The 27,412-nt window shown below is 37.9% G+C and overlaps 1 protein-coding gene across 2 annotated transcripts; it reads right to left on the bottom strand.

The window, feature by feature from the left end:
- Positions 1 to 1,280: 1,280 nt before the first annotated feature.
- gabra2a (gamma-aminobutyric acid type A receptor subunit alpha2a) lies at positions 1,281 to 24,207 on the bottom strand. 2 transcript variants are annotated; one of them, XM_047345559.1, is made up of 10 exons: positions 24,105 to 24,207; positions 23,919 to 23,995; positions 20,372 to 20,484; positions 17,575 to 17,642; positions 11,835 to 12,055; positions 7,541 to 7,623; positions 6,589 to 6,732; positions 5,315 to 5,467; positions 3,437 to 3,639; positions 1,281 to 2,157 (listed from the first exon to the last, which is right to left on the bottom strand). In XM_047345559.1, exons 2-10 carry the CDS (start codon positions 23,984 to 23,986, stop codon positions 1,855 to 1,857), a joined length of 1,356 nt encoding a protein of 451 aa, XP_047201515.1. In that variant the 5' UTR covers positions 23,987 to 23,995; positions 24,105 to 24,207; the 3' UTR covers positions 1,281 to 1,854. The 2 variants fall into 2 exon arrangements, with proteins under 2 accessions (XP_047201515.1, XP_047201516.1); XM_047345560.1 differs by lacking the exons at positions 23,919 to 23,995; positions 24,105 to 24,207 and adding an exon at positions 20,801 to 21,051 and having other exon boundaries at positions 1,282 to 2,157.
- Between the last annotated feature and the right edge of the window lie 3,205 nt (positions 24,208 to 27,412).

The following is a 27,412-nucleotide window of genomic DNA, read 5'->3' as shown; positions in this document are numbered from 1 at the left end:
ACAGGTACACTGGATAAAAACAACCCTTCTTCTGAGGAAGTAGGGATGGACATTGATGTATTTGAGTCTTCGTCTAAAGTTTGATATATCTTAGTGTTTTATATTACCATCAGTGTAAAGGTAATCCTTATTCCGCTGCTACCTTTTATTAACACACTGGTAACAACACTACCACAAGCAGCAGTAATGCACCAAATTACAGTTGAAACCATATATTTGCAAAATTCCTATTTCACGTCAGTCAAAATTATTTGCATTTGAAAAATGTCAGAAGAATGACTAAGATAATTTTAAGAGGGAATTCACATTTTCTTATTTGGTAGCAGCCTTTTTTAAAGTTTGATGTTCAAATGTTTCTTATAATATTATGCTGGAATTCCTTCTGAGTGATGAAACTGAGTCAGATCTATAGGCCACTTTTAAGCTCTGACCACAGATTCTCTATGTGATTGAGATAAGGGCTTTGTGATAATCACTCCAAAACTCTCACTTTTTGTACAATGGATGGATGGATTAGGTCATTACTTCTCTGACAGGCCCATTTGTACATAAGCTTTTTTCCCAGGCTGATGTCTGGGGTGTTGCTTCAATGTTTCCACATATTACTATTTCCTCATGCCATCTATTTTGTTTCCCGGCTCACAAGCTTTCACCTTTTTCTTTCAAATGATGGTCCTTATCGCCGCACACTCCTGTTTTAGTCTCATCAGGCTACATCACATGTCTCCAGTAATTAAGATCTTGGTCCCTGAGTGTATTTGCAAACTGTGATCTAGCTTTTTATGTTGCTTTTTGAGTTTTGACTTCTTTCTTGCTGAGTGGCCTCTCAGCCCATATGAGTAGAAGACCTGTTTCACTGTGGATAACAACACTATTAGCTTGTTTCAGCTACCCTCTTTATAAAGTCTTTTGCTTTATAGATAGATAGATAGATAGATAGATAGATAGATAGATAGATAGATAGATAGATAGATAGATAGATAGATAGATAGATAGATAGATAGATAGATAGATAGATAGATAGATAGATAGATAGATAGATAGATAGATAGATAGATAGATAGATAGATAGATAGATAGATAGATAGATAGATAGATAGATAGATAGATAGATAGATAGATAGATAGATAGATAGATAGATAGATAGATAGATAGATAGATAGATAGATAGATAGATAGATAGATAGATAGATAGATAGATAGATAGATAGATAGATAGATAGATAGATAGATAGATAGATAGATAGATAGATAGATAGATAGATAGATAGATAGATAGATAGATAGATAGATAGATAGATAGATAGATAGATAGATAGATAGATAGATAGATAGATAGACTATTGATAGTGGTTGGAGCAGTATTAAACACATAACCAGATATTACATGTGATTTTTGTAGTATTTGTGATTGGAAAGGCACATTCCTATGAACCACAAAATGTACCTAATATTTTAAACACGTCAATGCCTCGTCTTTCTGCTGATTGGATCTAAGCAGGTTGTTGACAGTGATTTTTATCAGAACTTTTATAAAGTGATTAAAGGTGAAGAGAAAACACTGTTAGACCTGAGGGGAACTGCAGAGCACCATTCTGCAGCATTTCAGTTATCATGGTTTATGCTGTGATTTTATATCATATCTTTAAGAAACGTTCTTGGACAAAGCTGTGTGCTCTAAGCTACTTAAAAAATGTGCACCTATATGCAAAACTGTGTCCACTAATGAGAGAAAGTAACTTACCAGAACCTGAATTTAGAAAAAAAAACAAAAAAAAAAAAAAACCACGAAACAAATATAAATAAATGTTATTGTCCTGAATGTGTGGTATGTTGTACTGGGTTCCTCCTGCTCATTTGGACGGATCCAGGTCTTTGATGACTGGTTCTCTGTTCAGGTAGGTGGCCCAGTAGACCAGGTTGAAGGTGCCGAACAACACAGGGAACATGATACGGGAGATGCGGTCGATCTTGCTGACACTGTTAAAGGTTTTCTTGTTCTGCTCAGGCTTTGTCTCCGCTGTGATCTTGTTGGGCTCGTTCAGAGTGCACTTGGAGATGGTGGGCAGTGTTGAGTCTTTAGTGATGTTGGGCGCATAGTTTGCCACAGCTACAGCGTAGGCGTTGTTCTTCTTCATGACAGCTGCTTCCTTTTTCTGCATGTAAACACATTTATATAAGTTTAAAGTTATATGCAAAATAAGATAGATTAGGTCTTTTTTAATGAATATGAGATTTTAAAATAGTTTTTTCCCTTGAGATCAGAGTTCTTTTTACAATTTTAACAGTACTGGGAGATTCAAATAATATAACAAAAACAGCACTTTATGTAAAATGTAGCTAAATTTGTTTTGATCTATCTATCTATCTATCTATCTATCTATCTATCTATCTATCTATCTATCTATCTATCTATCTATCTATCTATCTATCTATCTATCTATCTATCTATCTATCTATCTATCTATCTATCTATCTATCTATCTATCTATCTATCTATCTATCTATCTATCTATCTATCTATCTATCTATCTATCTATCTATCTATCTATCTATCTATCTATCTATCTATCTATCTATCTATCTATCTATCTATCTATCAACCTTACTCAGACTGATGTCAGAGACTGGTTAAATGGATACAAAAAGTGTCGAATGTCATGATTTGAGAGTTTTTGACTTTTGTTTTGGGTTTTTCTCTTATCATGATTATGTTTCCCGGGCTGTGTGTTTTAGTAGTTCTTTCCTTAGGTTCTGTTTTGTTAATGATTCTTGTGTTCTGTTCTTGATACATTCTAGTTTATGTTGTGTAAGAGTTTCCTTGGGTTTGTTTTCTTGCATCTCTGTTCATGTTGTTACCAATCCCTGCCACAGTCAACTTGAAATCAGCATCATTCGGTCCACCCGCTCCTTGTTATCATTCTTATTGCTTTCACCTATGCCATGCACTATATATACTCTTCAGTTCTGTTTGTTCATAGTGGGTAATAATGTTTTCATGCGAAGTCTGCCCATGCCTGTTTGCCATGCCAGTCCGAGACTGCTTTTTTCATGCAAAGTTTTTCATGTTCATGTTCATGTCCATGCACGCACCTGCCAACTCATGCCTGCCTCTAAGTTATTAAATCTTTTCCACTCACCATTTTCTGCTGCTGCCTGATTGTCTGCACTTGGTCCTACTCCAAAAGCTACCCACCCTAAAAATCTAACTGAAGTTCTTTTAACTAAAAGGGGTAAGACTGTGTATTAGGCTAATTTCTTCCACAGTCTGATCACATATTGTTTTTGATCGTTGCCTTGTTTAATGAGTAAAACAAAGGTTAATTTTGCTGTTTAGTTACAAACAAACAAGATTAGATATTAATGTAAATATTTCTAATTAAATAACTGAATGCTTAATGGGGTTTCCTTAATTTTCCACGCGAATGTATTTACCTTGTCGTTGACAGCACTTTTTCCATCCCAGGCCCAGCCTCGCTTGGTAAAGTAGTTAACAGTGGCAAACTCAATGAGAGCAGAGAAGACAAACGCGTAACAGACGGCGATGAACCAGTCCATTGCAGTAGCATAGGCCACCTTTGGCAGAGAGTTACGGGCACTGATACTCAGGGTGGTCATTGTGAGAACTGTGGTCACACCTGAAAAGAAACATAAAATAAACTCAGTATTTTATCATCTGTTCTTTAGCATATGTGCTCAGAATACACAGACCCAAAATCCCAACAGACCCAAAGGAAGTGTTTCTAACGTTCTGAAACCAATCCAATGTTAGGCAGACAGACTGCCTATTGTAATAGTAGCATAAATGTTCATTTTCATTTATTGTTTAGGGAATGTTGGTAGTTTAACTGTCCAATCTATGTGTTTTGGGCAAGCCTTACTGCTTTGAACTCTAAACTCTGATCAGGAAGCCTGGATGTCTCCCATTGATGGTTTTCCAGCAGCTGGTAGACATGTTAAAATCTTTCATCTTCTTCTAGATAAATGATTCAAGAATTCAGAAGTAGCTAGATCTGGTTTAAGTGCTTTTGCCTAACATTATACATTTTTTTAGCCCATTTAATATTTTATTGTTATAGTGTATTAATTGCTATTTAATGTTTTATAGCTGCACCTTTGTTGTTGAACTGCCGATCTTGGTTAGGACTGTTTAGCAAAAAGCTTTGACCCTACGAGCTTTCCTGGGTAAATAAGGATTTAAAATATACATGAATAAATGAAGAGGCCACTGGGAGGAGATCCAGAGCTTGCAGGCACTTCTGGTCAGGGTTAACTAGTTTGTTCTGTCAACAGAAGTGAGGATAATTGAAACAACAGGAAACTTAAAGGAAATACATTCACATACAGCCCCTTTACAATCTGCCCCCTCAGATTTCTATTGTTTTTGCTTTTTTTTGTCTCCCTACATGTTTCAAATAAAACAAATTATTAATATTAGACAAATACAACCTGAGTAAATACAAAAGGTTTTTAAATGAACATTTCATTTCTTAAGGGAAAACAGAAGCTTTCCAACTATCATCAAGGGTTTGTAATAACTGGCAAAGATTGTTTTATATCGATGTGGAGGAATTCTGGCCAACCATTTTTGGCAGATTTATTTTAATCCAGCCACTTACAGCCACACTGGAGAGATTCTGAAAATGAACAGCATGGCTAATGTCACACCACTGCATCTCAATTGGATTGAAGTCCATAGTTTAACTAGGCCAGTCACAAATCTTTTTTGTTTTTTGTTAAAGAGAAATAAGATTAAAGAGAAATAAGGTGCCAGAAATTTAATAATAATGACAGATTCCTTGACAGATACCAGATGCAAATTTATATTTATATTTGTATTCATGTTTCAGTTTTAGTTGTATGTATTTTATATCCATAAAATCAGATTTGTTTCTAGTAGAAAATGGATATTTCCACAACAGAATTTAGCTAAAACTTAAACCTTCATCTGAATAGTTGAGATGCAGCTGCTGCTGTTCTGCTTTCCTGCTTCCCTGCTGCGCACACTCTTATATAAACACGGATGTTTAATGTGCTTTGTCTTTCATGCAAACTGTCTGTATAAAGCCGTGCACATTCAACTGTTTCAGGAAGAACACAAATCAGGCTTAGTTTCATTATAAGCCCTTTGCTTTTGATTTGCTATCACCATGATGAATCACTGTGAAGTGATACAGACATTAAGATTTAGAATCCATCACAGTTATCAGTTAATTTTTTTACCTATTTCGAAAGTTGCAGTCTCCAATGCGTGTCCAACCTTTAAGTGGTTTATTTCACATAAAAAACAGAGTTAAAGGATCAAATACTTACCAAACACAGTTCTAGCTGGCACCGATTCCCGGTTGAGCCAGAAGGAGACCTGGGAGAGGATGACCGTCATGATACAGGGCAGATACGTCTGGATTACAAAGTATCCGATCTTCCTCTTCAGGTGGAAGTGAGCTGTCATCACTGTGTATTCACCTGAGAGCCACAGGAACACACAGGCCCACTTTGCATATTAATATATTCTTATATGAAGAACAAAGAGGAAAATCATGCAGAGAATATTTATCATTTATTGATTATACCACCTGCTTTTAACATAGTTGTATTCACAATTATAGAAACTTTGTTGTGTTTGATCTTTACTCTTTGGTGTATCTGGCTGCATTCATACCTATAGTTTGCAGAAAATTGACTGGGCTGTGTTCCGTCTGCTGGGTTATGTATGCATATTGAAATGATCTCTATCCTTCATTTTTTTGTCTGCTACAACACTTGAAAATAAGTTGCTTTAGTCCCATTAGAAGAGGGTTGATAAAAGACAACACTTAGTGATTCGTTTGCTTTATGTTGAGAGCATGGGAAATCTCCAACACAAACTTAAAATGCTGTGCAAATCTGTCAAGATCATATTTTCTCCTCAGAGATGCGCGTCGTGTATTCACATAAGCTGCTTCTATTGATGAAGCATGTTATCATTCAAAACCAATCACATATATATAGAATATCGATTATGTATTACAGATAATCCCAGTTCCCATGGTCCCTCAATGCAACAGCTGGGAATATGTTCTTCAGCCACTGTGTTGAGCTGTCAGTCATGATTCCTCAGCCACGTGATCTGAGGCCCCGCCCCCCACGCCAAAACCGGGCAAAAAGTTTGAAGCTGAAAAAAAAATCTGCAAGTTCAAAAAAAAAAAAAATGAATCTGAAAAGTAATTTTGAAATTATTTTTTCCAGTTTCACAGCAGTTTTTTTTTTCAGTTGCAAAACTTTTTTTCTAGTTTTCACATTTTTTGGGGAGAGGTTCAAAATAATTTTTCAGGTTCAAATGTTTTTCTTTTGAACAAACTTATTTTTCGGGTTCAAATGTTTTTCGTTTGAACAAACTTTATGGCCCCAATTTAGCTCCATAGGCAAGGCAGTTGGGTCCACGTGTATCCATGGAAGGTTGAAGAATAGACCGTTAAATAACACATGTTGAACTTTAAAAACAAAGTATAAAAGAAATATATGAACCGCCGCTTGATTGTCTTTGATAGCCTTCCAAGATGACTTTCTTGTGTTTGTCTGATTAGGTGCAGGTGATTGGAGCTCACCGGTGCTGGATTTAATGGTCTCCTTTCCAACAGTCTGTCCCACCAAGTCATACTGGTTGAGCCTGGATCCATCATCTGCTACATCTACTGACTGGGAGGCATTTCTTCTCCACATGTATGTTACCTCTGTATTTGTGTAGGCATCTGATGCAGAGATCAAACACACAGGAACCAGTAAACCAGTCATTTCTAATCAGCGCAATAGAAACAATGTGAATAAAAATGATCCATTAGTTGTTAGTTCTCTAAAACAGCACTTTAAATCCTTTAATTATTGTTTTAATAAAGCTGTTTCCACAGTGTAGTTTGTGAAAGTGACTCTTTCATTTACACTGGAATATATTTAAAATATTAGAAGGGACATAAAAAGATTTAGGTTTTGGAGCAAATAAACTAAAATGTATTATCCACAGTAGGTCTGGCTGCATGTACAGCTATTACTTACATTACAGCAATTACTTTATAATTGCTTTCAGCTGATCCATCCATCTGTCCATCCATCTGTCCATCCATCTGTCCATCCATCCGTCCCTCCCTCCCTCCCTCCCTCCCTCTGTCCGTCCGTCCATCCGTCCCTCCCTCCCTCCCTCTGTCCGTCCGTCCGTCCGTCCGTCCGTCCGTCCGTCCGTCCGTCCGTCCGTCCCTCCGTCCGTCCCTCCCTCCCTCCCTCTGTCCATCCGTCCATCCGTCCCTCCCTCCCTCCCTCTGTCCGTCCGTCCGTCCCTCCCTCCCTCCCTCCCTCTGTCCGTCCGTCCATCCGTCCCTCCCTCCCTCCCTCTGTCCGTCCGTCCGTCCCTCCCTCCCTCCCTCTGTCCGTCCATCCGTCCGTCCGTCCCTCCCTCCCTCCCTCCCTCCCTCCCTCCATCCATCCATCCATCCATCCATCCATCCATCCATCCATCCATCCATCCATCCAGTGAGTGGCACAAATTGTACTGGTTTTAACACTTACAGCTGCCAAACTTCAGAGGGCATGAATGTGAGTCCATGGGGAAATCCTCCAGATGCATGGGACACTCAGCCTGAACTGTTAACCTGGTAAAAAATGCAGTTATCTTAATAAAAATTATGTTTTGTTTTACATTCAGTGTCAGGCATGTTGTTGCAGCAGCAGACATGTCTACTAATGTCTCTGGGCATCATTGTGTGTACACTGCACACTGTTTGCAGTGTCATATAAACTGTTCATCAGATATGGTAGTATGATGAGCTCATAATGATAACTTAACATAACTTCAAAACATTTTATTTTTCAACAGGATATTTTCATTGTGGAGCCCCTGAGAAGCCTGACCTCTAAACATAGTTGATGGACATCAAGCAAATTAGGTGGAAGTAAAGTGAAATGAAGATACAAACTAATGGGTGAAGTCCTTAAATTAGCTCTATCAGACTGTAAGAACCTACATCTGTTGCTACCACTAAGATCAGTAGATGCCTTCGGCAAACAGATGGATTATGTTTGAGCAAACAACCCATACATACAAGGATAGTGTCTGCAAGATCAACAAGCAAGATTGTGATGTTAATGTTCATAACTATGATTCAGGAACATCATTCCGATAAAATATAAGCAGGCTTTGTTTCCGTTAAAATAATTTATGGATCAGAAAGTCCTAAAAACAGTCCTGTCTTTACCAGGTCTTCAATCGAAGTGAATCCAATCTCAGAAACATGGCAACAGATGACATATAACTATTTAGTTAAAAACTGCACCAATTCAGTTCAATTCAATTCAGTTTTATTTATATAGCGCCAATTCACAACACATGTTGTTTCAAGGCACTTCACAACAGTCAGGTACATACATTCCAATTAATCCTAACCATTGAACAGTGCAGTCGGAGTTAGTTATTTATTCAAATTGGATAAAATGTTTTTCTATCTAAGGAAACCCAGCAGATTGCATCCAGTCAGTGACTTGCAGCATTCCCTCCTCCCGGATGAGCATGTAGAGACAGTGGTAAGTCACTGGCGTTGACTTTGCAGCAATCCCTCATACTGAGCATGCATGTAGCGACAGTGGAGAGGAAAAACTCCTTTTTAACAGGAAGAAACCTCCAGCAGAACCAGGCTCAGTGTGAGCGGCCATCTGCCACAACCGACTGGGGGTTTGAGAGAACAGAGCTGTTGGGACCTACAGCCATGGATTTCAACATTAAACTCCGGTATGGACATTTCTGGAACTTTCAAAATATATTGCATTTAACAGACTTTTAGAAGGGGGAAGAGGGGTAGCAGAGGACTTCCCATGATGCCACTGCCCGCATAAAATCCCCCACCTTCCCACAAGTCTTTCTCTTTCCACACGGCCTTCGAGAAGGACCGGTCAGGGGAGGCCCAGCGCGCTGATGTCTTTTGCTGGCAAAAATACATAAACTCTTTAAACTGGATCCAAGAGTGTCATAAGATCACGTGATCATATGCACAAGATAAGTATGAGTGGAGCACTGTTTGTGTACCCGGTGATTTCATTCATGAACGGGGAAATTAAGGTGTAAGAGTTGCTTACCTTTTCTCTCCGAAGCCCCCGCAGAAGGCAGCTAAAACTAAAAGCAGCTAATTAGACACCGTTGAGAATTAGTCATCCAGAAGGTTGGTTTTATTCAGCAGATCATTATTTAAAATATTATTTTATTAAAATAATATGTTATCTGATCTTGCATTGTGAATGGTTGTCTAAACACTTGCTGATTATTGCCTAAGTTGGTTCCAAGACTAACTTAACTTCACTTCCAGATTCTTCAAGATAATCCTTGGTTCTCAAACATAAACATTACATGGTAATGTTGCATCACTCCTTTGGTCATGATTTCCAATCATCTTTAATCACCTAGTTTAGCCCATAATGCATAGCCCATTAATCTTTGTTATTCTTTAATTCTGCTTGGTAGTTTAGTTGGATTGTTTTAGCATAGTAAAGAGTTTGTTGATTGAAATATGTTTGACTTTGAGTTGACTTATTTTTGTTAATAAATTCTTGTATTTTAAGAAATTGTGTGAATTCATTCCATATATGTGCAGAGTTTATGTTGTTCAATAATGTCAGAGCTCATCTCACACCTTTCTATTTTGTCCGAATACCATCACCTTACTGGGCTGGTATTCACAGGACAACCCTTAACAGACCGAAATATTATTTGATAAAATATTAATATTAAATATTAAATAATATTTTCAGATTCATAATTACAACAGAGCAGAGACACAAAAAGAACACAGAAGCACTGATCCAGGAGTACTTTCTATGGGAAGGAAAAGTAAATGTTAATGGATGTAGCTCCTTTAGTCGTTTCATCTAGAAAGAAAGAACAGATAAACTCTGAGCCAGTTTTCAAGGTTAGAGTCTGAAAGCACAAAGAGTTAGTTACAGTTAAGCTCAGTCAATCACCATGTCTAGGAGAAAGAAAGGGTTAAACACTAAAAGACAGGGCTATGTGGATCATCGGTAGAGGGTGAGCATTAAGTAATTGCCAGCAGAAGCTCGGACGATTCCCCTCTCCAGAAAGGTGTCACAGGTAGACACAGAGTCAGGCCAGGTGTAGCTTCTAGGAAGAGAAAAGAGAGAACAAAGTTAAAAGCTGAAATAACAGCAAATAATGCAAAATTGGAGAGTAGTGTGAGAATGTAGCGAAGAGGGTGAAAGTGGTCATTATGTCCTCCAGCAGCCTAAGCCTATAGCATCATAACTACACAGATAGTTTCAGTTCAGATTATTTAGTTAAACGGCGCTTATTTACAACAATGTCGTCTCAAGGAACCCTACAAAGGGTCCCACTGATGGTCATTGTTATACTAAAAACCACAAGGATTGGGATACCAGCATTCAAAAACAGTGAATATAAAGTTAAGACTTAAGAGGGAAAATGCTACAAATCAGATCAGTCTGACCATAAAACCAGGGGTTTTGGTGTGTAACACAATGCCAGAGCAGGAAGAGATCAGCAATGTTTGCGCACATCAATCTGGGAGGAGTTCACAGGTCATTTCCCAATGACTTGAAGTAAAAGGAAAAATGTGTTCATAAGCAGAAATCAGAACAGCTGCCAACTTTCCCAGGACATGGACGTCTAAGCAAATTTTCCTAAACATCAGACCATGCAATCCTCTGAGAAACCACAGAGCACCAATTCAGACTCTACAGGCCTTGGCATGTTAAATGTAAAAGTTCATGACAGAACAAAAAATGGCTTATTTGAAAAGTTTGCAGGAGAAAACCTCAAGGAAAAGAATGTGACAACATAATTTAGGTTTGCAAAGTTGCTAGAACTGGAACAATGTCTTTTGGAAAGATGAGACCAAGTTCCAACATTTGGCCATAATGCACACCATCATTTTTGAAGAAAACCAAACAGCACATCAGCACGGTCACCTCATCCCAACTGCACATGATCTGAGTCTCATGACTTTGGATTGCAAAGCTGTATTTGAAAGAACCACAAGAATTGAGCTTGAAGTGTGACCAAAGTAGAGATGTTAGACCATGATGAAAAGCATCATGTTTGGAGAACATCAAGCAAGCCAAATCAGCACACCTAATACCTACTGCACGGTGGTGGAGGGGTGATGATTTTGGTTTCTTCTTCAGCCACAGGACCTGGACATGTTGCAGTCATTAAGTAAAACATAAACTCTTTTGCATATCCAAATATTTATAGTCAAATGTGAGGACATTGGTCCAGCATCTGAAGCTTAGCCCAAACGTGATCATGAACTGAACAATGACACAGAACCCAGCAGTAAATATACAACAGAATGGCTGGAAAAGAAACGATTAAATTCTCTGAAATGCCCCAGTCAAATAATAATTCACATGAAGTTAAAATATATGGGCTTTCTTATCTCTAATTCCAATTTGAAGACAAACAAAAACACAAATACAAGCTGAAGGTACGCAACCTCATGAAACTAATCTCAGACAGCTAACTTGACAACCTGGCAAATTCAATAAACTTTTAAACTTTAAAACGTTTTACTCATAGAAAAACATACTTGTGACTATTAAATTGTTTTACAGCCCATAGATCTCCCTAAAACCTGGACAATAGAACATCTAATGCATCAAGGAAGAATGATCACTAAAATTAGAGTGACAATAACCCTTATGGCTGTACGGGAGTGACTATAATGTAGAAGTATCCCACCTTCAAAGAAAACATATCAACTCTTCCCCTATGTAGAAAACTCGAGCTTGTAATCAACATTGGTACCTTTAAATGGAAAAACTGAGATAAAAAACCAGCTACCTCATGGTGTAGAGCAGCGTTCCATTATCCATGATCCTCAGAAGCTTGTTGGGCATGGTCATGTTGTGGGCCACAGATTTCTTGCCATTATGAAAAAAGGTGTCAGGTGTCCAAATCTTACTGGCCATCAGGTTGTTGAGAGGAAGGATTTCCATTGGTCCGTGAAACTTCAGTCGCTCGTCTAACCAGTTCTGACGGAAGAAAACATCCACTGTGTATTCCTGAAAGAAGGGCAGAGCAGAAACTTTGGTTTTATTGAGGCAGTGTTCTGAAGGAGCGGCAGAGGAGCACCTGCATAACAAAACAGCTTAGTAAAAGTAGTCAAATGTAAAGCCATAAGTAAAATGCCCAGAAGCATGACAAACACACTGGATCAAATCAAGCTCAAACATTTTTATTTAAATTTCTGGCAACTCCTGGAAAGAAAATCCAACAGCAATTTTGCAATTTTTCAAAAGTTATGCAGACAAACTAGATATTTTTGAGAAGACCTGTTACCAATAAAAAACAATTAAACATGCAGTTTTTTTAGTATGAATTTGAAAACAAATAAACCCATTTATCAACACAAAGTACCACCTACATGTCCAACAAAAGCGTTTGACTGAATGAATAAAGTATAATATTTTTCTACATTTCAATAACTAGGTTAAAGAGCCAGCAGCATAATGAATATTATTAATCACAGCATCTTTAAAAAAATAAATGTTACTTCAGATGTTCACAGGATTGTAAAACCTTTTAGAATTTATTAATGATCCACACTGTTTACAACCCAAATTCAAATAAAATTCAAAAGAAAAAACAAACTAAACCCTAATCTTAATTGATAATGTCCTTCCTGTCCAGTTTTGTCCTCAGACTGAGCTTTTTGTGAGATCACAGCTTGACACAGTGTGACACCTGGGTGGGTCCAACCACATCTGTCAGTGTCAGATCCAGCTGTTGCCTGAGGCAAGTGCCATCCAAGGTTTACATCAAAATCACAGAGACCTTACCCTCCATCTGAGTGGAAGCATCTCCAGTTTGCTCTGTTTCCTCTTATTACTCCACAGTACTCCAGAGCTGGAACTAACTTTGTTTTCAAATGAGTCTGTCGGATCCAGCAGTCAGCTTCGGAGACTAACTCCTGTTCAAAACTGTCCTCACAATCAGAGTTTAAACATGCCGACAACTCTTTCTGAGAAATATTTTTACACACATATGCTCAAAGAAAAATTTAAAGGAACACTTTCTAATCAGAGTATATTGTCAAGTTAAACATCTAGAATATTGATCTGGTCAGTTAAGTAGTGGAAGGGGTTGTTAATCAGTGTCAGTTGTTTTAGTGTTAATCAAATTAAAAACAGGTGCACTAACAATGAGATGACCTCAAAAACAATAATGATTTTGCAGGTGGAGGACACAAACATTTTTTTCTGCCTCTTTTATTTCACCGTTTTTCATTAGTTTTTCTTTTGACCAGGGTAAGTGTCACTACTGGTAGCATGAGGTGATATCTGGACCCTGCAGAGGCTGGACCTTGAACAGGCAGTCCAACTCCACCAGGATGGCACTTCATTATGTGCCATTACCACAATGGCACATAATGCTGTTTGCTGTGTCTCCCAGCACAGTCTCAGGATCATGGAGGAGATTCCAGCAGATGGGAAGTTATTTTAGGAGAGCTGGACAGGTATATCGGAGGTCCCTAACCCATCAGCTGGACTGGTATCTGCTCCTCTGTGCAAGGAGGAAGAGGATGAGTACTGCCAGAGCCCTACAAAGTGACCTCCAGCAGGCCACTGGCATGAATGTCTCTGACCACACCATTGGAAATAGACTTCATGACCTGAGGAACCGGCATCCTCTGGAAGGTCCTGTGCTCATTCCAGGCACCATGAATCTTGACTGGAATTTGCATGGGAACACCATAATTGGCAAGTTCGACACTGGCACCCTGTTTCTGTCATGTTTTGGTTTAATGAAGGACTCAAATGCAGGCAAACTTGTGGCAGAGTGATGAAGTGAGGTGCCATTAATCAAGATATAAATCAATAATAATAATCAATAATAAATCTTACAATGTTGGGACAGAGGAAACAGGACATGAACCAGGGAGGCAGCAGAGTGACAAGAAACATGCAGTCAACAGGATAAATCAGAGAAGAACAGAGAACCAGAGAACATATATACTAAGGTAGGGTGAGGAAGTGATAGGCAAACCAGATGAACTAATCGGATTAAATGAGTTGCAGCTGAGGCAGATAGAGAAAGGCAGAGCAGCTGAAGGAGGGAGGCTAATTAATATGAATGGAGCAGTAAACAGAAAGCCTGGAAAGTACCTTACAGAAATCTCAAAGGAAGATAACTTCTAGGAACACTGAAACACAAAAGAACGAACTAATAAGAAAACACCTAGCAATAAGAAGCATAAGGAAATGACTTAAGCAAGACCTAAAGAACGTAATAAACAGCAAAGAAATAGTCATACTAACTATTAACACACTAAACTTTGAGGAAGATGTTTACAGAATATTTAAAGTTGCTGTTGCTGCCAAGGTGGGTACATCAACAGTTTGGACCTTATAGATTAAGAATAAGTTGTCATCAAAATTCATGTACATGTAAATGTACATAGTAGTAAAGTAGTAGTAAATATTTTTGGCAATATAGTTTAAATATATACTGTATATATAAATAAATGATGAATATATACACACATACTGTATATACATACATGGAGAGAGAGTGATTATGAATCAATTTGTTGCTTTCTTATGAAGATCTTGGTTTTAGAATAAAAACCTGACATTTTCTTTCAAGCAGAATTGTATACCTTTTGTCCTGCGTATTGTTTCTAGCACTGTGATTTCTAAAAAGCTGTCTGAGCTGATGCTACAAATGTGGTTCTAATGGAAAACTCACTATATAAATTCAGTACTACACAGCTGACAAGATATCCTTCTGCTATCATCAGATAAACAAGATATGTTCTTCTGAATCCCGTGCAACCAATTAAAATACTGAATGCATTCTTTCTTAGAGATGACTGGTCATGTTCTCGATTTGTGCACTGAGACAATGAAACATCCCGAGACCACACAGCTCTCCTCTTCCAACATGTTTTGTAAATATTCCTTTAACATGCATTGATTTCCATGAAGCCTTGGCTATGTAATTAGCCAAGACATCCCGGTGTCACTGGGAAAATGCAGCAATTTCCTGGTTAGCTTTCCAAAGCAACTCCCCATGTCTGTTTTTCGATGAGCTCAAATAAACTAGCGAAGACAAACATCCACAAACAATCATGCAGAGAGATCAGCGGGGGTGCATCCAATCTGAAGGATGTGTATCAGAGTGCAGCTACCAGAGACACAGACAGCAAATACACAGAGACCTGGAGTGCAATTATCTGCTGCAATTTTGATAGAGATATGGGCATGTATAAAATATGAGACACTCTCTCTTCTTCCTTTAAAGGTGCAGTCCCGATCACAGCCCCTTCCATTTTTGTGCTCTCTGTCACTTAAATATTTGAGGAGAACCAGGTGGGTTCAGTGAATGGGCTTAGATTGTAGTGGGAAGCAAAAAGAAAGGCTTTTAGGGCAGCAAGGAGGGGTTTTTGATCTGTTTTATTTGATGTGTAGAAATGGAACTGTACAGTGAAGGGTCTCCCTGACTTGGAGATTATTATTCACTATCAAAATTTAAAAATAACTCCACATCATGTTATCTGAGCCAAATAACAAAAAAAAAAAGATAGGATCTGAATCCAAGATACTTCATGTTTTCACTTATAATTTAATGTCACTTGTTAAAATATACCTTTTACTACGTTTCATTCTAGAAATTCCAGAATTTTGAGATTAATTTAACTTTTGTAATATAATCTGTATCTCTGAAGTCTTTCAGGAGCAAAGATGTTCAGAGGGTATTGATATGCAGTACAGAATATTGGAAAAATTTTTGAGAAATCTGAAGAAAATGTGGTTCTCCCAACAGGAAATAAATCCGCGTGTTTGTGTCAGACTTAGTAGAAATCATAAGGCAGCAGGGTTCCAGCTGGTAAACGATAATGTATTAATACATTAATACATGACAGATCAGCAGCTTTGTATCAGAGCTGGATGTTGGTGGATGTTCAGATATCAGTTTAATAACACACTATAACCTTTGCCATGTCATCGCTCTGCTGATTGGATTGGTTGGGTTTCCATTGGCAACAGGACCAGCAGTACAGGAAGCTAGCTCTCTCTCTGTCTGTCTTTCAGCCTGGAAGATTTTATCTGAATGTGTGTAATCACATCCAAACTGGCTTAGGAAGATTGATGTGAGATTTATAATGGATTATTTGGACCAAAAGCAAGATTTCTAGACAAACAACAGCTTGTGTTGGTTCAAAGATTGTTTTAGTAAAGGAAAGTTTTGGCAGTATATAGTATGTTTAAAAGTGTATTGTAAATTAAAACACGTGGTGAGGTTTGTAAAAAACAAACAAACAAAAAAAAACAGCCATCTAGTTGATGTTTAATGTTTTGTGACTCTCGACAGTCTTTGCAGTGATATCAACTCTGTATGTTTTTCTTTTCGTCGTGATTTCATGTATTATTGCTCGCTAATTCACTTGGCTTTTATTAGCAAAGACAAAAAAAAGTATTGCCCGAATGTAAAAAATGCTTAAGTATGTTTTTGGTTATAACAGTACATGTGTTTTGCACTACAGTATATTGTTATTTCTATACACACAATTATTATATAGGACATAGAGAACGTCAAAGCAGTAATGTACTACTACTCCGAGGAATGTGAAGCTCAAGACAAGTTAAAATACGTAGAGTGCATACAGTAGTCTCAGAACATGTTTATTAGAAGTATTTATTCTATGTGGAGTTTTGGGCTTTTAAAAAACTCAGGCTCCTGACCTACTTCAGATTGGTATAGGTAGCTACAATATACCGATTGTTTTGTTTAGTAGCTTGAACAATGGATAAACTTTGTCGATTGTTTATTCTAACCATAAAGTAAAAAAGGCTTTGAGTCTCTTCTTCAAGAGGAGGATTTTGTCATCTTGTTCCTGAGAGATGAAATAATGAAGCAGGAGCTGGATGAACAGACCAGGGTTTCAGCTACAGTAACAAGGTCTTTGCTCCTGTTTGTCCTGATAAAGACTAGAAGATCAAGCTCGTGATTTAGTGGCATTGTACTGTAAGGTCATGAGTTATGGATCATGACCAAAAGAATGATATCCTGGAGACAAGAGGCTGAAATGAGCACCTTCTATAGGACATCTGGATTGAATCTTAAACACTTTTCACGTGATTTTTATAACACATGCTTTAGATATCTTCTTCTTAGACTAGTCTGAGGTCTGACACAACTGAAAGGCAGACAATAACCTTCTGTGATGTCAGCAAACACTCAAGAGAGATACCAACAGAGCAGAGTTATTGATTGGGTGTAAAGAGTGTGATGCCGTAAGCAGTGGTCCGTTATTAGCAACAAATGAATTGACAATCACTAGCTGGTTCATTGATCACCTACAAAATACAGTTCGTGTTCTGGGATTTTATTAGATTTCCAGGGTTCTGCAAATTGTCTGCAATAGAAGGAGAAAAACTAAATTTTAATGCGTTTTTAAAAATCCTTTTTAACTAACCTTTTAACACGTGTTACCAATATATCAAACACGAATGGGTTAATTTAAAACTTTGAGAGAGCTCTTCATTTTCTAGGACAATAATAGTGTTGAAAGACTTGCCATATCTGTGTCAGACACTGGTCCAAAACTGGTCACATAGACATCTGTCTTTACTTCTGTCACTCGGTCTGGAAAGAGGAAAAAATTGAAAACTGTCAGAAAACATCTTTGTGCAATAAAATAAAAAAAAAGTTTTATACACCCAAACAGCTGGACAACATTGAAGTTTCAGGGACTTTCATCCAACCATGGATCTGGTACTGCTTATCTGAGTCCAGATCCCATAGGCAACAGCTTGAGCAGCGATCCCAGACCTCTAAAGTCCCAAACTTCTGAAGTAACCCCTCCAGGACAACACAAAAGACACGGTCTGAATCGTTCTCCAAGTCAACAAAACACATGAAGACTTGTCAGGCAAATTCACAAACACCTACTAATGTCCCTGAAAGAGTAAAGATTGCAGTGTTACACAGATGAAGCCAGCATTATTCCACCTGAACCTGAGGTAAGGCTATTAGTCAGACTCTCCATTATCACTGGATAGATTGCTCACTTTTATAAACTTGCATGACATTTATTACAACCTGTAACCTTGTTCTGAGAAATTACAGGTGCTTATATCCAATGAAGCTTTAATGATCACAGCATGTGAAACGTTTTATTACTACAATTTATCTACAATAGTGCTGAAGGTGACATTAAGACTCTAACTGCTTACAAAATTGAGTTTGTAGAAGTTAAAACTCTCAGTGCTTGATAGTCGTTTACAGTTTTTTTTTTTGCCAGAATAATGTTACTGTCATACAGTGCTTTTCTAAACCAGTCCTACACACTTTTTTTCAAATTTTGTCATGTCACAACCACCATGTTCTGTGTATTGTACAGGGATTTTATGCAATAGACAAACACAATGTAGTGGATAATTTTAAATTGCAAGCAAAATTCTGTGTTTTTGTTTTGCAATTAAAGAAAAACCAATCAGAAATGTTCTGCTTTTTGTGTTGTAGCCTAAATTGAACACCAATTGTCTTCACAAGTCACCAATCGATAAATAAACTTCATTTTTGTGTAATTTAATCTCAGTATAAATTTAGCTGTTTTATGATCATGGGTTAACAAATAGCATCATGAAGACCAAAAAACCCAGCAGAAAGCTCAGGGGTAAAGGGGCACGGCTATCTTATGAAACAACATCCCAAGTTTTGGACATCTCACAGGGACCTGTTCAATCCAGCATTCAAAAATAGGGCACGGCACAGCTGGAAACACACCAATGCTACCCATCCACTGACTGAGCAAGGAGAGTAACATTCAGAGAAGCTAAGAAGCACGTGGTAATTCTGGAAGAGCATCATAGATCCACAGCCAAGAAGGGAGAATCTTAAGTTGTACACTCAAAAATCAGACCTTCACATGGATTGGCAAGAAGAAAGGAATTGTTGAAGGGTGGATGCAAGAACTCCTGTTTAAAATGTTCCAAAAGACAGAAGAAGTAGGGGACACAGCAATGATGTGGAAGAATGCATGCCTTTTGTCCTACATGCAAAACAGTATGTCAGAAAACTAACATTACACCTCACCCTGAACACACCATGCCCACCGTAAAACATGCTGGTGGCAGCATTATGTTATGAGGAAATAGGTAGGGGTTGTTGAATTATGGATGAAGCTTCCTGAAACAAAACCTCTCTCAACAACAGTTGAGACTGAAGGTTTACTTGTCAGCAAGACAACTACACAAAGCATGCAGTCAAATCTCCAATGACATGGATTAGATCAAAGCATATTTATGTGTTAGGATGACTCAGTTAAAATCCAAAACAAAATCTAATCGAGAATCGGTGGCCTGATTTAAAAATGATTGTTTACAGATTTTCTCTGTCCAGTCTGACCATAAGCTTTTGCGGTGTCAACCAGGCAATGATTCCCATTCATCCATGTTTTTCTTTTTTCTTAATGTACAGTTTTAGAGCATCAAAGCTTAGACATCGGGTCCAACTAAGAGAAGCTGTTCAAACCAAATGAATTCAATCATTCCAGGCTCTGAAGTCCACCAACCTTAATGGATGGGTTTTATTATCCCGAGACACAGATTGCCTTTTTTCCAACCCTGGAGCATTGCTCATTACACTCACAGCTGCAGAAAGCCCAAAAGGTTCACCTGCAGACAGATTTATTTTTAAAATGCTGCCTTTAAAGGGCTGCGATTGCTGACAGAAGCGTAAAGGCATTTTCTCAGTGTCACAGATCCTCTCATTGTAGAGCAAAGCAGGATGAACAGAAGTGTGCTCCTCCACTACACAACAGGCGCCCTCTCATAATTTACATTTCCTCTGAAATTTAAAGAGCTCTTCTTTCCCTAGTGAGAGACAGCAGTACATTCAAAATACTGTTTCTAATCTGCATTACAAATCAGATTTTTGCATCAAAATGTTTTAACATTGAGTGTTGTTCTAGGGAGACATTTGTTGAGGGTTAGAAGCAGACTCTGATCTTTTATAAATAATATTGCTATTATTAAAGTAAAGCAGCACTGAGCATTGTTCAATTTATCATTAGCTTAAATTAGGCCCAAATTGCAAAGAGTGGTCAAATTCCCACCCAGAATTAGTCACGACGCTCAATGATGACAACAAAAAAGGTACTTTACCAAGTATTACTAGGGTTGTCTGTAAATATTTGACTGTATGTCTGTAAATTTGCCCCTATGAGGGTCAGAGAAAATTCACAATAAATTGAAACTTGTGCACCCAGTTCTTATCTTTAAAAATCATTGCAGTTTCTGTCACTTGCTTTGATTTAACGCTTGCTTTCAATGCTTCAGTTATTTACATACGTTTTGTGGTCTGCATCTTACCTCCAAGACCAGGTCTGAGTCTGTTGTCATACCCATCCAGGAGACTGTCTAGTATCCTGGTAAATGTTGCAATGTCTTTGGAGTTCTGTGTTGAATTGGAATCTGCTCTCGACCTAAACATGAGAAAAACATGAACAAAAAGATAAACTGGGCATGCTAATCTCCTTGGAAACCAAGCTTCACCTAATAACTGTGGGCGATGGAGGACCCTGATGATCTTCAACAACCAAATAGTGTCTATTTTATCCCCAACCTTTCATATACCATCTAAAAAAATATGTCATGACTGTATATTACCCAATATTCAAATAATGACATATAGGAATACCAAAGGCACATGCCTGATGTATGAATTTTTAATTACCAAAGACTAATCTAGTGATTAAAAGTAAAAACACTGCATTGCACAGGCCACTAATCAGAACTTACCTTTTTTTTCTTTGCCATGTTTAACAAGCTCTGTTTGCAAGTTTTACCAGTCAGCTTTGACAGTTTATCTCTGGCTGTTTATGTGGGTCCTCCTTCATAGTGTTTTTTTCATAGGGGGCCACGGCAAAACTTGGGGACTTGTCTGGGATGCTATTACAGAAAGTTTCTGATTTAATAAACCTTCTTGTTTCTTTTTACTCAAAGAAATTCAAATGTCATCAAAACTGTGCAATAACAACAAACAGATTTGTTAGAGTTTTCAGTTAAAATTATTTGACAAACTGGCCAGAGCCATCCTTGGTACGACAAATGTTCTGAAGAAAGAGGCACGTCTGTTGAGTCTCAGTGCCTTACATCAGTCAGAAACTTTAGCAAACAAACACGAGTCTTCCTAAAGTGTGCCAAGACAGAACAGATAGATTAGCCGTGGATAGATTAGCCCAGCAATCTCTTCTGTTAGAAGAGATTGCTGGGCACAGACAATTCTGGAAAACTAACATCTCATAGTCTACAAAGTGCACTTACCCTCTCAGTGCTTCCAGAAAAACATGCACAAAGATCTTTGTTTGTGTACAAGGAGCTGACTGAAAAAGGGTTTAAAAAAAGACTGTAGCCTGGGCTACGGGAGGGATAATATGAAGAAATTAGGGCTGGATAAATGTACAGATATATGGCTGGATATAGGATGTGTTAAACTTTGAGTGAGGTTTGTATTAATATTTCATCATATCATTATTGTTGTTATCATTTTGTTAGATCCATTAAAATAACCAAACTAACATTTCAGGAGCAATTGTCAGTTTTGAAGGTTCCTCCTCAGTTACAAGAGTCCTCGGCTTTGAGTGGTCTCAGAAAGAAGATTTTTTTTTTTTTAAATGTGGCCTAATGTATGGAAATGCTCATTTCGGCAGTACGAAAAAATGTGTACCATGTGTTAATACAACAAAGTTTTATATCTTGTTAATAGGATTCAGTAAACATTAATTTCACAGCCAAAATGTCAAATGTTCCATTAATTGCTGAAACCGCTAAAGCAAAAGCTGGATGTCGACTGCATAATGTGTTTGGAAATACGATGTGATGCACCCTGTGACATTTCACCTGTTGAAAGGGCAAATATTTACACGCTGATAATCAGATGTGAGAAATCATTTTTATGAAGACACTGAGCCATAATTTCCTGCCTGGTGATGTACCCACGCAGGAAATTGAGGGGGATTTATTATTGACATAAATAAAACAGGAATATGACCTAAACCAGCTTTCGGCTGTTTGCGTGACTCCTGCAGCACGTTCAAGCATTGAGATCTGAAGCTAGGAGGGTCTAAGAGGCAGTCATGTCTACTGAGAGATAAATGAATTTATGGCTTAATACAGCAAAAACTCTGTGTTAGTCAGGTTATAGACCTGAAAGGAATCTTGGATTTTTTTTGTTCTCCTTTACTAAAGAAGAGTAATATACTGGTCTAGCTTTGCTGAAAAAAAATGTCCTTTGGGTAAGAATGGAGAGCATGGATAGCAGCAAATACTCATCACCTCTGAATGGGTTTCTAAACTTTTGTATTCTTTCATCAAACTTGATGCACTGTGAATGGAAAGGAGCACCCATACATGTTATATTTCTTCAAAAACTTTGAAGAGAGGTGTGCTATACCTTCTGGTGTTATTTTAAGTTACAGTAGTGATGTCATTGGCCAAACTCAAAAACTAACTTTAGGATTACACATCTTCTACCGAGAAACACAGTTGAACGTTTGCATTGTACACGCAACAGTTTTCCTTTCAAAGATGAAGACAGCTTTTAACACCTTTTGTGGTATTCCTAAATTTATTGTTTGAGTCAGGCAAAGTTTTGAGAAAAGGAGACCTCTTACATTGTGGAATTCTCTCTGAGTTAAAGCCAGCCTGAAATTTTCCAAAAACATTTTGTTTAACTTGGCCATAAATTCTTCTGTACCACATCATTTTTATTATGTAGTAAAAAATTTATCTATTTTCAGACAATGTATCTGTCAATGTGGCAGGAAATCTGGTTTTCTGCTGAATTTGGAAAGTGATGTGCCTCGTTCTCATTCTCACACCTCACCCCAGAAAAGGGGGAATTGTCATAGTTACAGGAGACTCAGCATGTAGGCCACAGTTTGCCCCTAACAGGAGAAGGTGGAAACTTTCAAAGTAAAGCTAACCCCATTTACTCTTTTAACAGCCAGATTAAAACAAAAGAAGAATTTAAATTCATAATGGTCAAAAATTAATCATTCCGAGCTTTCAAAATAAAGCTAAGAGGCTCATTCATATACAGTTTATGTTGGATTATCACTACAGCACGTTTAAATTTCCCAATGGGCATAACCCAGTGATCAACAACGGACCAGTTTCAGCTCTCCAAACAAAGCTATCAAATTAAGTTACTTAGTGTCAGTCTCACGGGAGGTCTCCTAAACCTGCTATTAACTAGGTAAGTCATTTGGACTTTCAAAATAAAATCATCAGATTTGAAAAACAAATAAGGGATTATTTTAGCCTATTAAAAAAAATTGCTTATTCATTGGTTAAATAATGCGTCATTATTAAAAAGGCAGGGACCAAATGAGCAATGTAAAATGCTGCTGGATATTAACCAACATTTCTACATTAATTTTTACATCATACTATAAATGTATTACCAATTACTATTGTGAAAGCGTTTACTTTTTTTAGGAAAGCTAAAATGTATAACATAGTCGCCTGATATCTCCAAATTTCCATAGTTTCCATTCTCTAGAAGTTTTCATGTTTAATAGCTACACAAAATGTTGAAAATGAATGAGAATCTAACAGATTAATTACAGGATTAGCGCACATTCTTCAATCGCTTTTAATATTGGTTCCTGGAGTTAAACTTCATTTTGATGCTTTTCTGAGATTTTTGCGTCGTTTCGTGCTGATGTTTTCTAATCTCACAGCGCACTGTGCGCGTAGAGATACTGAAAAATCAGCCACATCCAGCAATTTAAGAAACCCGATTCATTACCTGGGTCCTTAATAGCCAACTGGAGCCTCCAACAGAACCGCTCTGTGCGCAACATCCATGTTCAGATAATTTAAAAACGCTGAGTGGGTTATAGCAGAAACTTACCGTGTTTGCCACAAAGCGATGAAGCAGACCAGCACAGACAGAGGACCGGAGCGTCTTCCTCCTCTCATGACTGCAGCCTGAAAATGACAGAAGAAAGCTTCAGAGCTCCTTTAGATCTCTCAGACCGATTCATCTACAGTCAACCCCTCGAAACCTCTCGCAACTCCGGCAAAAACCGAACCCTACCTGAAGCTCGACAGGTGTGCCTTCTGTGTGCCAATGGAAACCGAGATGCGCGCAGCGGAGATGTGCGGAGGGCTGGGGGCGGTCAGAAAGCGTCCATCCAGAGTCCTCAAAAAAACCGAAACTGAGAGCGAAAACTGTGAGGGGAGAGCGGCTCCCCGCTGAGGCGGAGAATATCTGTGCGTGAGAGTGCGCGGCTGCGCACCGTGGATATCATCCGCTCAGACACAGCGCATTCACAATTAAGGACACTGAAACACATCTTAGTTCATTCATTTCAGCAAACATCATCAGAAAATAAGATGTTAAAAAATACAATAATAATAAAAATGAATATTAACTATTATTGTTTTGACATTCCTAAGTAACTCCTAATCTCATAGAGGATGGGAGATTCTAAAAAAGGTTATTATAATCAGTAAATCCATCAAACATTGGCCTAATGTTTTCATGATGGAAGCAGCACCAAACTGTAACCCCTTACCTATCCAGCATGAGTCATTTTATCACCCCCTCCAGTAAAATGAAACATATTATAAGCTGTTACTCATTACATCACCTTTTTCCGTCTGTCCTTGTTAAATTCTGCCGGTTAAGTGAAACATTACTCTGGACGCTTACAATTAACGGAGCATTTTTCATTTGAAAATAATTTTGAAAAGATATTAAAGTTTCCGGTCCACATAATGATTTGTGTGGCCACCACTGCATTTGAAAAACGATTAAAATCTTGCCCACCATCTCATGCGGTTCATGCAGACAGTGGGATTTCAATGACCGATACAATCTAAAATTATTTTAGCGTTTTAAAAACAAAAAAACAAAAATAATTACAAATTAAAAACTTCCTAAAATGGAAAATGTTTGCCTTTACTAATGACTTTTAATTACAAATTTCATAGTAAACAGGAATGGCTTTTCCTCAATAGCAGATTTAGGCACACTCATTCATGGAAGGCTATAAGGGAGAGTGTAGTGGGGGATTCTGGTGCATATCTCTAGTAGTCTTTAGGCGACACGGAGGGTACACCCAGGACAGGTCACCAGTCTATCACAGGGCAGCAGAGGGACACACTGGACAAACAACCATGCACACACACTCACCCCAAAGGGCAATTTGGAGAGATCAATTCACCTAACACACATATGTTTGGATTTTGGGAGGAAGTCGGCCTACCTGGAGAGAACCTACCTATGCACAAGTAGACCTTTCAAACTTCAGGTCAGGATGTAAATTAGGGACCCCTTTTTAACTTTATTTGAACTTACATGCTCCCATTTGCCTGTCACTTTGCTGCTGTATTACTTAACGTTCACCACTGAGGGACAATAAATGATATTTCCACCACGCAGACCACTATAAAATTATTTTAGCATTTTTAATTTACAAAGGAATATTTTTGTAGCACAAAAGTACATACTTTCGATTTTCCCCCCTTAGCAAAAGGTTTGGCCATCGCTTCTAGAGATCTTTAACTGATAAAAGTTCTATATTTAATTCATGTTTTAACACCTTTCCAGCTTCATATGGATTGTGAGCTCAACTCTATCGTATTTGTAATTTGTTGTAAAACAAATTTTAGAACTGCAGGAGTACTAACAGGAAATTTTCAACGAGCTGGTCTGAGTATTTCAAGAAACTGCTACTAAGATATTCATACACAACCATCTCTTAAGCGTACAGAGAATGGTCAAAAAACAGAAAAACATCCCGTGGGCTTCATTTGTGTGGAGAAAAATGCCTTGTTGATGTGTGAGATCAGAGAAGGAGGAGACTAGTTTGGTCTGACACAGATGGACCACTGCTGTCGAAGCATGGAGGATGGTATGTTGACCACCAACTGGTCTTAGATGTTTTAGCTGGCGTTTTCTGTGTTGAAGTGATAATGAAGCTATGAAACAACAGATAGCATTTCCTTTTCCAAAGCAAAGCCGAAACTGATGGTATTAGCACAGAAAGCTCCTGCACATATTGGACACTTTTGCAGTCTATTATGGAAACATTTTAGACCAACACTGGCAACAAAGTCGTTCCAGTATGGTGAGATCTTCAAGCATGTAGTTGCATCCTGAAGCAGTCTCTGGTAGCATCATGTTCTGAAGGTGCTGAAAAAAAAAGAGCTGGGCAATACTACAAGAACAGTGTCACACTGAAGTAGGTTTTACAAATTTCCTTCCACCCATCTATGTTGCAATTGACAGCTCAATTAAGGACCAGAAGAAATGTGAACATCTTACATAATGCATGTTAAAAATAGTAATATAAACAGTTTTGTGTCTTTCCATAGATGGGGGACTGCTTCAAGTCTGGTTGGGAAACTTCTGCTGATGAACAATCTGGTCAGCAGGGTTCCAGTTTCAGTTAAAATACTTCCAATCTGATGCAAACACATTTTGATAGCAGGACTAGAACAATCCACTGCTATCAGAGACAAAAACAGTGAACCTTGGAAAGGTCAAATGCTGTTATTTAGATAAAGTCAGCTCTGCATCTGTGGCATTTAATAAAATATCTGAGGTCATAAACTGCTGCTTCATTTCAAAAGAAACAAAACTCACATCTCAGTTGTAATGAAGGTGGGTAAATCAGATTAGGAACAGTCTCACAACTAATGCTGAGTTACAAAGGACTTATAAAGGAGTTATAAATAAGTGAGGAAACATTTTGAACATGTGTCCAGAACATCAGGTTAGCTCTGCTGCCGATTGGCGGCGAAAACATTTTATTTCAGACAATATGGCAAAATAAAAAAATAAAAACCTGTTTTATTTTATTACTGGGTCTTTATAAAAGAGTTTGATAGCACAGTACCTTTGATTAATCCTGTTATTTTTCTGGTTTCTTATTATTGTTTGCTCCATGTGAAACCGTTGTGATAAGTAGTTTTTAATCCAGTCATGACTAATTAAGGTTCAGTTTAGGTTGCTTTTTTTATTGGAGCTTGTGTTTCAACCTCTTCTGAAAGCTTTTCTTTCTGCCTTCAGATTGTTCCATTATTACTATTTGAATACGTTTTCCAAGCAAAACGTTTGCACAGCTTGGTGAGATAAAAGATGATTACAGCATCTATGAGTGGTGGTTCTATGGATAATATGGTTCACCAATCAGGTTGTCAAGGTCTGGGAGGAGACAGGAGGCCTGTTTCGATGTTTGTGCTCCAAACCAGTTTTCTTTCACCGCTCACACAAGAACCACCCATGTCATCTGTTGATTGGTTTATCAGTAAAATATATGTCTGTAGAATAAATAAATTTTATCAAGTAGTGTTAGTTTCGAATCGTGACGTCTTGGAAATTAGAGTTCAAAACGA

The sequence above is a fragment of the Girardinichthys multiradiatus genome, chromosome 19, assembly GCF_021462225.1.
Source record: "Girardinichthys multiradiatus isolate DD_20200921_A chromosome 19, DD_fGirMul_XY1, whole genome shotgun sequence".
Lineage (NCBI taxonomy): Eukaryota > Metazoa > Chordata > Actinopteri > Cyprinodontiformes > Goodeidae > Girardinichthys > Girardinichthys multiradiatus.
This window is presented reverse-complemented; position numbering and strand designations above follow the sequence as displayed.